The sequence below is a fragment of the Asterias amurensis genome, chromosome 17 (assembly GCF_032118995.1).
Source record: "Asterias amurensis chromosome 17, ASM3211899v1".
Classification (NCBI taxonomy): domain Eukaryota; kingdom Metazoa; phylum Echinodermata; class Asteroidea; order Forcipulatida; family Asteriidae; genus Asterias; species Asterias amurensis.
The window spans coordinates 5,313,938-5,323,740 of NC_092664.1; the positions used below are offsets into that span (position 1 = coordinate 5,313,938).

Genomic DNA, 9,803 nt, shown 5'->3' on the forward strand with positions numbered 1-9,803 from the left:
GGCGGATTACTAATTCGCCCGGGCGGATTACTAATTCGCCCGGGCGGATTACGAGGCCGCATGTTTACACAGGGCTACATGTTTGATTTCACTTTTACCTTAACAAACATCACTGGATAAAAGTTCTCTTTAACCCCTTCCAGCCTCCTTTTTCTCCTTCCCCCCCCCACTCTTTCTTCCGTGTAAACGCGTTTAAACAACAAACATAAGATCTGTTCTAACCATTGCTTTGACTATTATTGGCAAACCACTAGTCAACATCAAACTGTCAGGGAATGGTTTATTACCAGAGACCACACCGATTATCAATCAATCAAATTGTTAAATTTATTAGGCGCTGTTTTTTTAGTCGATAATTTAAGAAAAATCAGAAGTGTACTCATGTCAAAATTACATTAAAATGGTGAACAAGTGCATTATTATCAAGATAAAATTTTCGTTGAATCATCTCATCTTTTTTTCAAAAGCCTACTGTACGGCGCCATGAGCAACGATTGTTGGATTAGCGCCTTATAAATTTAACAATTTGATTGATTGATAATCGGTGTGGTCTCTGGTAATAAACCATTCCCTGACAGTTTGATGTTGATTAGTGGTTTGCCAAATAGTCAAAGCAATGGTTAGAACAGATCTTATGTTTGTTGTTTAAACGCGTTTACACGGAAGAAAGAGTGGGGGGGGGGGGTGAAGGAGAAAAAGGAGGCTGGAAGGGGTTAAAGAGAACTTTTATCCAGTGATGTTTGTTAAGGTAAAAGTGAAATCATACATGTAGCCCTGTGTAAACATGCGGCCTCGTAATCCGCCCGGGCGAATTAGTAATCCGCCCGGGCGAAATAGTAAACCGCCCGGGCGAAATAGTAATCCGCCTGGGCGAAATAGTAATCCGCCCGGGCGAAATAGTAAACCGCCCGGGCGAAATAGTAATCCGCCCGGGCGAAATAGTAATCCGCCCAGGCGAAATAGTAATCCGCCCCGGCGAAATAGTAAACCGCCCGGGGCGAAATAGTTTCTCTCTTTATAATATTACCACCACCCAAAAAGCCTTTGCGACAGAGCGCGCCGTCTTTCCCCCCTTTTTTGACCGTTTATGAAGCATACTTTTTTCAATTTGCAAGTTCGCCCAAAACAAGGCTAAAACCCACTCTAGGAAGAAAACATAGAAATGTAGTAATTCAGGTGGAGCTGGGTAGGAATTGATATTCCTCTTAAAAGATGGCAGATCATAGGATGAAGGGGAACATGCACCAGGCAAGGAGTTCCAAAGAGAAGCAGTACGAGGGAAAAAGCAGTACCGTGGTGTTGCAGAGTTTATTTCCATTATAAATAGGGTCAATCTGTTGCGGTCGGGTCGGGAAAAAAACACTAAGATGTTCCTTCAAAGGAACACGTTGCCTTGGATCGGACGAGTTGGTAAAAACAAAAGCGTTTGTAACCGTTTTTTATAAAATGCATATGGTTGGAAAGATGTTTTAAAAGTAGAATACAATGATCCACACAAGTTTGCCTCGAAATTGCGTGGTTTTCCTTCTACTGTGCGAACTAACATGGTCGGCCATTTTATGGGAGTCAAAATTTTGACCCCCATAAATGGCCGACGTGTTAGTCGACAAGGTAAAAGAAAAACCACGCAATTTCGAGGCATGTTTGTGTGGATCATTGTATTCTACTTTTACAACATCTTTCTACCCATATGCATTTTATAAAAAAACGGTTACAAACGCTTTTCAAAGACCAACTCGACCGATCCAAGGCAACGTGTTCCTTTAAAAACAATCAGTTTGTTGAAGTTTGTGACGCACTCATTTTCATGAACTGACAAACAAGTATCTCACTTCTTCACAGCGAAAGGTGGGTAAACAATGAATAATGCCGTCCCACACCATCTACGGAAAAAAAGTTCATCTATGCAATTACGTCACGTCTCAAAGGTGTGATAATAATGTCCCGCCCCACACCTGCTTGTTTTTGTGCGGGATTTTTTTGTTACACAACTTAAAGGGAAGGTACACGTTTGGTAACTTAAAAACTGACTTGGTAACGAGCATTGGAGAGCTGTTGATAGTAAGTAACATAGTTTTTGAGAAAGAGGTATTTTTTCACCAAAATATTAAAAGACTTCTAGCTAGAAGTATTTTATTCCTATCTGAAAGCACACAAATTCGTCTAACAAGTGTGTTTTTTCTTTCATCCATTTTCTCGCAACTTCGATGACCAATTGAGCCCAAATTTTCACAGGCTTGTTATTTTTATGCTTATGATGGTATACACCGAGTGACACTGGTCTTTGACAATAATAATAATTATTACCAAACGCGTACAGTGCCTTCAATTCCAAGGATATTTCAATCGTGTAGACTTTAATCTTTTGATTAAAAAACAACAACTATGGTGTAATCAAGGAGGCAGACCTATTATTGTTAACGCCCAAATGACGTCAGTAAAATCTCACTCTGAAACAGCATCTTGCATCATAAACTGTTTCATCAATAATGAATAAAGATGACAACTGGCCACAAGAGGGCGCTATATAAGATTAACGTCAGATTGTTAGGGTCATTGACTTGATTGGTAAACAACTAATTCGCAGTGTGACGATGTAGTGAATTGGCGACGCTGCGTATGTCAAAAAATAAGAAAAAAACATTTAGGTAACGTTTGGGGTTTTCACTCAGTGTTGCTGTACGTCGATTTAATGATTTGTTGAACTAAATATGAGCTGAACGAAACAGGTAGGTTTTGTGTCATGTTTTTTTACAAAACGATTTGATTGATGAATTGTGTTAATAATAATAATTACATCGGAAACGAAAATTAATTGAGTTTTGAAATTGAATTTGAAATTGAATGCAGTTTCACATTTCTTTGCCACACCTGCTGAGTTATTTTAAGTGCATTTTCCATCTTAGTTTTAATATCTTACTTGTGAACAATCAGATAACTTGTTTTTGTTGTTATCAAAATATTATTATTAAAAACAACGAACAAACCGTTTCTGTACAGTTTTGTTTTAATCAAGCATTTATTGCTGATTGTCCAAATCCTAAATAATGAACATTAAAATAAATAATAAGAATAGCTAGTTCTTATTTAGCCTATTACAGCACAAATATACAATAACCGTATCAATGCGCTTTATTAATAGTGCCCTGGTCATTGGGCCAATAACATTCCTTTAATTAATCTTTTTGAGCTCCCTTGGGAGTCACATACAGCCCTGAGCTGCGGTAAGGCGCTAGCTTGTGGCTTTTTCAAACACAATATCAACCTCTACCCTCACAGGTACCCATGTATACCCCTGGTTGAAGAGAATCAATTACAGCAAGCATCTTGCACAACCCACAAGTGTCTAGTTGCGATAACGTAACCCTCCCCCCCCTCCCCGCCGTAGGGGTTATCGCAACTGACATGTTGCAAGTGTCATGACCGGGATTGGAACACACACTCCGTTGACTTCAAAACCACCAGAACTTAGTTTTCTCTAAACCACTCGGCCATGACACCCTAGAATGACATGTTCTTTCCTTAAATGTTTGCGTTTGTATTTTATTTGTTGATTAGATAGTGTTATGTACATGGCATTATGGATCAGGAAACATCTTCTGGAAACATTGATGCAACATCATCAGGAATTACCCAAAATGAAGCAACAGGAAAAATTAAAGACATAATCCAAGATTCGCTCGCAAAGTTGAATTTGCCGTCAACATCAAGTCATCCTAAAAACCAGCTACGTCGCAGTCTAAGCTACCCGTCCAACTTCCCTAAAATCTGTCAGGAATGCTCTGGATTATGCGTTTGCCCGACGCTTCATTATTTAACAAAGAACGATGTTAAGAATCTACGTCGCAGTAAGACAGTCCGACAAACCAAAATAAGTCTGCCTAGTGGCGAACGAATACACTGCCATAAGCAAGCATTTCCAAGTTTGCCTAAAACATCGGAGAGTACACATTTTATGAATCTAGTTCTTCTAGACTTTGAACCGAGGGTCGTTAACGATCGGAAAGTCCTGGAAGATTTAACCGAATATACAGAATGTCAAGTGTGTTATATCAAGTACAGACGGATACGCCAGCGGGAATGTTGTGGGATGCCAGTGTGTGAAGTTTGCATCCAGACGTACATCAGAGAGAAGGTGAATCGTCGCGTCGTCATCGTTCGCTGCTTAAATCCCGCTTGTCACTGCTTCATCTTCAAGGAGGAGATCTTACATCATTTGAGTTCGGAGTTGTACGAGAAGTTTCTGCGCTTCTTGGCGGAGGATAACAGCGATCCAAGTCAGAAGACGTGTCCACAGTGTAACCGCATCGCACACTTTGATAATGACGTGACAATCAGGTATACAAAATAAGTTTTTAGTGTCTCCTTGTCCTAACTCTTTGTGAAATCGACCCAGGGGACGGATTTCACAAAGAGTTAGGACTAGTCCTAAATTAGTACTAGCTAGGAGATATTAAAAACATCAGGCTAGTGCCAAGTTTGGACGTGTAACTCGGCCTAACTCGAGATAAGAGTAGTCTTAACTCTTTGTGAAATCCACCCCTGGTCATGGTTAACTAATATATCTATTGTACTTTCTGGACATAGGTCTAGTGCACAAAGATCCACGGCTGATGATCAAGAGGTAGCTTGCCCCTGTGGGTTATTGTGGTGTTACCGATGCCAAGCTCCATGGCACCACAACATGACTTGCCAAGAGTACATCAAAGGTGACCTGTTATTCAAGGAATGGGCTAAAGATCACATCAGAGGTCAAGCTAATGCCAAGAGATGTCCTAAGTGTAAGGTGGGTGGCCGAGAAACTGGTCATGCTTGTGTGACCCGACAAATTGATTCTTCGTACAAGTATAAGCAAGAACTTTGCTACTTTAGTTAACTTGAACTTCTCAATCAAGATATGAGTACTAAGGTATGGGCATGGAAAAGCCTAAAACTAAAAAGCAACAAACAAACATCCACTTCATGTTCAGTAACACACACAAATTACCAAGCACCAACAACGATATGCTTACCAAAATAAGGTTACCAGCCAAGCTATCATGCCACATGTACAATTTGTGACTGATATCCTAGGCCCAATTTCATAAAGCCATAAGCATAACAACTTGCTAAGGCACAGAAATATCTTGCTTACGAGAAATTGTTTTACTACTAATTTATTTTTATTATTATTATTAACTGCGAAAAACACGTCAAGCAGTATTTTCTATTTCATGAAATTGGGCCCAGCTCATTTCTGCCTAGCAGACAATTTGTAAGCAATATCTTCTGCTTACAAGCACCTCTATGAATTATGAAATAGGAGCCCTGAACTTCACATAAGAACTTAATTTCCTGTATGCATTAATAACTCAATTCTGTATATTGTTTTTATCTGTTTATTTAGGTGTACATACAGCGTAGTTCTGGGTGTGATACGATGACATGCAGCAGATGCCAGACACTATTTTGTTATCGTTGTGGAGGTCGTTACTATAGCAGCAAATACTTCGGCAACCACTTCTCCCGTTTGAGCGTGTTTGGCTGCAAGTATCGCTACCGACCTAACGAGCCAATCAAACGCAGAATGATAAGGGGAGTTATTTTCGGTAAGCTTGATGGATAATTAGAAAGTCCTATGATAATGCCACTGTTGTGTGGTGGATGCAGATCAAGACATGAAACAGCTGTAGATATGCAGAAAGTCAAACATTAAATGGCTGTATGGAACATTTTAATAAGAGACAAACCCACTTGCATGTGTTTAAATGTTTTTTCAGGTCCATATTTGTCACTTCTAATTACTTTAATTAATATCCTTGTGTAAGTACAAGACGTTTTTTGGGCCGTTGTCTAAGCAAGAAGACACTGAATTCAGCTGTAACTTTCACAGGACTAACGTTTTGGCATTTGATTTTCCCCATACATTCACGTCAGGATGTCAACTTCTTGCTGCACCAGTATGGCTGGCAGTAGTGGTTGGTTTAGGAGGTGTTCTCCTGATTGCAATCGGACCAGCCTACGCTGTTTACCGATTCTGCCGCCACTTCAAGCACAAACGATGCAAGCTTCGCTATCAACAACGCCAATTGGAGAATGCCTTACAACTGCGACTAGTTGAGGAAAATACAGGGTTTCGTACCGGGTAAGTAATTTTAATTTTGGTTTTTACCCATACACCCATGTGTGTTAGCACTGTATACTCAGTACTTTCCCCGAGTCCTGTAAAAAACAAATTGTTTTTGGATGGATCGGGAGGTGAATGAGATGTATAGATTACTTTGATTGGATCATCGGTTACTTTTTGGGCCAAATTTAAAACAGCTGCCGAACGGAAAAAAAGGAGCAAAGCACAACGAAAGTATGCTTCCCAGAATACGGTTACCAGCCTACATACAATCTAGCTGTGGCTGGTTTTCTGTTCATATTTGCTTAGCAGCAAATAATTCAGCAATATGAAACCCAGGCCTGATACTTCACAGAGGCAACAAAGGTGATTGCCTCTGCCACCCTCATTGTCTTTGGTGCCCTTGAAATGCTCCTGTAGAAATTTACAACTTCCTAGTGCCCTTTATTAAGGAGAAAATGCCTTAGTGCCCTTGCCCTTTCAAAAACGAAGCATATAGACCTGGAAATCAGTACATTGATTGTAGTTTTTTTCTGTTTTCTGTGTTTAATGTCGGATGTTTTTTCTTCTTCTTTTCTGGACAGACGTTCCGCGTCTAAAACACTGACACCAAGACCAGCCACGCTCATAGACCTGCCACCATCTCCATGGCAACCGTACTGAGATTAAAGTTGCAAGCCTCAACATTAATCTCCCGTACTGAGATTAAAGTCGCAAGCCTCAATATTAAAATGATCGACCTCAATGTTTGAAATAGAAGCGTAACTAGTAATAAAGATTTTAGAGCGTCAAAAGTGCACGATGGGAAATTCTGGCTGAAATGTGGGATGTGAACTGGACACCATTTCAGCAAGCAGCTCTTTCGATGCAATAATAGATCAGTGATTGAGGGCCAAATTTCATAAAGCCAAGCACAAAAACTTGCTATAAGCACAAGAAAATCTTGCTTAGCAAAAACAAGTTTCCAGCCAACATTCCATAAAATTTACACTGTTGCAACTGGTGCCCCACACATTTTGTGGTTATCAGAAAAATTTGTCAAGCAGTACATTTCTGCTTAACAGCCCAGGTGATCAGTGCTGTCTTTGACATAAGTAGATACTTGCTTGCTGAAATGGCGCCTGTGCATATCTTAACAATCCAACTAGAGTTCAAAAGTTCCTTCTTGCACCTCTGGTGCTCTACATGTGTTGTATCTTCGGTAACAATGACTTTGAAATTGTGTTAAATTTGCAGGGATATGTAATACAGGAATATATTGCCTTAAAACAAAGTTTGTAATAAGCGAGGAATTCAACCTCAAATGACAAAAACATGAATTAAAAAAATGAAAACTGTGGCGAAGGTTAAGCGTTAGTAAAGGCATGTAGTGCGTTCAGTGTGTAATGTTGAGTGAATATTTAAAGTTAATAGTAGGTCTGTAAAAAACAAAGACCAATTAGAGCATAAGCCTACTGTAGTATAAGGCTACATGTATATGCTTTTTGTGTGTGAGAACCATATTCACCAAAAAAATTGAGCTAGAATAATATTTTGAATAATCCTTAAACGAAGGTTGACCTGGTCAAGTGTAGCACTTCGTTCAATTTCATTGAAATGCATTTAAATTCATGTGTGTTTTACCTATGACAAATTTGTTAGCTACCTGCATTCCATATCGTTCTTCTCATTCAGGTTTGTTTCAGGCATTATCGTTTATAAACATTCAAGGCTACAAGTTCATCATTCTCTAGTTGAATTTTTACTGCCTATTTATGATGATGAAACTAAGTGTTTAAAGCCATTGGACCCTTTCGGTTCAGAAAAAAAATAAAAGTTCACAGATTTACAAATAACTTACAGGGTTTACAGAAGGCAATGGCGAAAGACTTCTCTTGAAATATTCCATGAAATGCTTTACTTTTTGAGAAAACAGCAAAACAATATCAATTCTCGTTAACGAGAATTACGGATTTATTTTAAACACATGTCCTGACACGGTGAAATGTGCGGAAACAAGGGTGGGTTTTTCCGTTCTCCCGACTCCGATGACCGATTGAGCCTAAATTTTCACAGGTTTGTTATTTGATATAGAAGTTGTGGTACACAAAGTGTGGGCCTTGGACAACACTGTTTACCGAAAGGGTCCAATGGCTTTAACCAGCCTCTTGTGGTTACCTTTTTATAAAATGGAATGGTCTTTGCGCGATCTATACACAGATTTGAATAAAACAAGCAGACAAATAGTATATTTTGATTGATAGTCACAGCCTCCAAAAACTGTGGTGTTTTTTTGCAAAATAAAAAAATGTGGACAAAATGAATGGCTATCTATTCACACACTTCAAAGTTAAAGGTGAAGAGCTTGGGATAACTTGATCCCCGCCGATGGGCGTACATCCAACAAATTTGGCCAACATGGGTCTTTTCAATGTACAGGTGCCGCCATTACTGTGGGCGCCACTGTCTGAACTAACTAATTAATTAGCAAACAATTGTCAAACCACAAATCGGCACACCTATACGTTTCTGTTAACCCTTTTGTGCACAAGGCCATCGCTAGCGACCACTAAAACCACATCAAATATGACTTTAGCAAACAGTCATCTTAAAAACTATAACCCTCAAATATACTACTTGCCCTCATTGTTTTGAGCGAGTGTTGAGCTTTCGATTGGGTGATGTTCAACAGGGGGTGCTATTGAAAAGTTTTGAGAAAAACACGGTTGAACATGTTATTTTTTTTCTTTTTAAAAAATTAATCTGCACAAAAGGGTTAGTGGATAAATTGAGCTGGATCTTATTTGACAAGTGAATGCTATAAACTATTGGGATTCATTGACTCCTTTTGACTGCATATGAATGCCAATTCAACGGAGTGTTCACTTTCAAACGAAATTGAATGAGCCAGGTGTAAATTTTTTACAGTTTTTGTTGAGATTGGTCGGTAAACAACAAAGTATAACAGCACTTCCTAATAGCATCGCACTTCCAAGTTAATTGCTTAAGAAAATAGATAAATAATAAACTAACTAATTTAGTATATTCATAGACTGTTCAAGTCTCATGAGTATAATGCAGGAAATATCAAGTTTGTTTAGAGTGAGTGATATTGTTTTTCTTTGCAATGAGCATCAGGGATGGATCTAGGATTTTCAGAAAGGGGGTTGCAAACTTTGAGAGCTATTTTAAAGTTAAACATTTCAATGATCCTGCTGTTGTTTTAATAAAGATAAGTTGATTATCTTAGTTATACTTCCACCATGCAAAGTTTCAAACCCTACTTGATTTTAAGATTTTGATTTGACAAATTCTAAACGGTTTACGTAAACTAGGAGTTTCAGTAGTGTTAAGTTATATTTGAGATGTATTTTCATGTTTTACAAAACAATTTGGCGAGATTTCACGAGATTACGATCGGCGCATCAGCCTTGTTGCGTCTCGCCGCACGCCCATTGGCTAGAAGTTTTTTGGTAGATACCATTTATAAACGGGTAACGGAAAAAACTAGGTTAATGAGTTCGACAAATTTTTCATTCCAATTATCAGTTAAAAGGCTTACATTGACAACTTAGTTGAATTTAATATATTATCCTACTAGTTAACCACAAAATAAATGATATGAATTGTGTTCAAAGTTCAAATAGAGTCACGCCATTTTTGTTTTCCTAAACTGAATTTTGGACCCACCCTCCCGACCACATGCACACAACCCAGG

General features: G+C 38.8%; 1 protein-coding gene across 3 annotated transcripts; it reads left to right on the forward strand.

The window, feature by feature from the left end:
• The first annotated feature begins 2,589 nt into the window (after positions 1–2,589).
• On the forward strand, positions 2,590–9,696 carry LOC139949714 (E3 ubiquitin-protein ligase RNF217-like). 3 transcript variants are annotated; one of them, XM_071948213.1, is made up of 6 exons: positions 2,590–2,729; positions 3,559–4,338; positions 4,588–4,786; positions 5,387–5,588; positions 5,917–6,124; positions 6,691–9,696. In XM_071948213.1, the coding sequence occupies exons 2-6, from the start codon at positions 3,581–3,583 to the stop codon at positions 6,767–6,769; spliced, it is 1,446 nt and encodes a 481-aa protein (XP_071804314.1). In that variant the 5' UTR covers positions 2,590–2,729; positions 3,559–3,580; the 3' UTR covers positions 6,770–9,696. The 3 variants fall into 3 exon arrangements, with proteins under 3 accessions (XP_071804314.1, XP_071804315.1, XP_071804313.1); XM_071948214.1 differs by having other exon boundaries at positions 2,596–2,733; XM_071948212.1 differs by having other exon boundaries at positions 2,596–2,733; positions 3,563–4,338.
• Positions 9,697–9,803: the final 107 nt, after the last annotated feature.

Bases quoted from the DNA above. Each gene is read 5' to 3' on its own strand.
- LOC139949714 (XM_071948213.1), top strand. From the start codon at position 3,581: ATGGATCAGGAAACATCTTCTGGAAACATTGATGCAACATCATCAGGA. The intron at 4,339-4,587 runs GTATACAAAATA...TTCTGGACATAG, and splicing joins GATAATGACGTGACAATCAG to GTCTAGTGCACAAAGATCCA. The intron at 4,787-5,386 runs GTGGGTGGCCGA...CTGTTTATTTAG, and splicing joins AGAGATGTCCTAAGTGTAAG to GTGTACATACAGCGTAGTTC.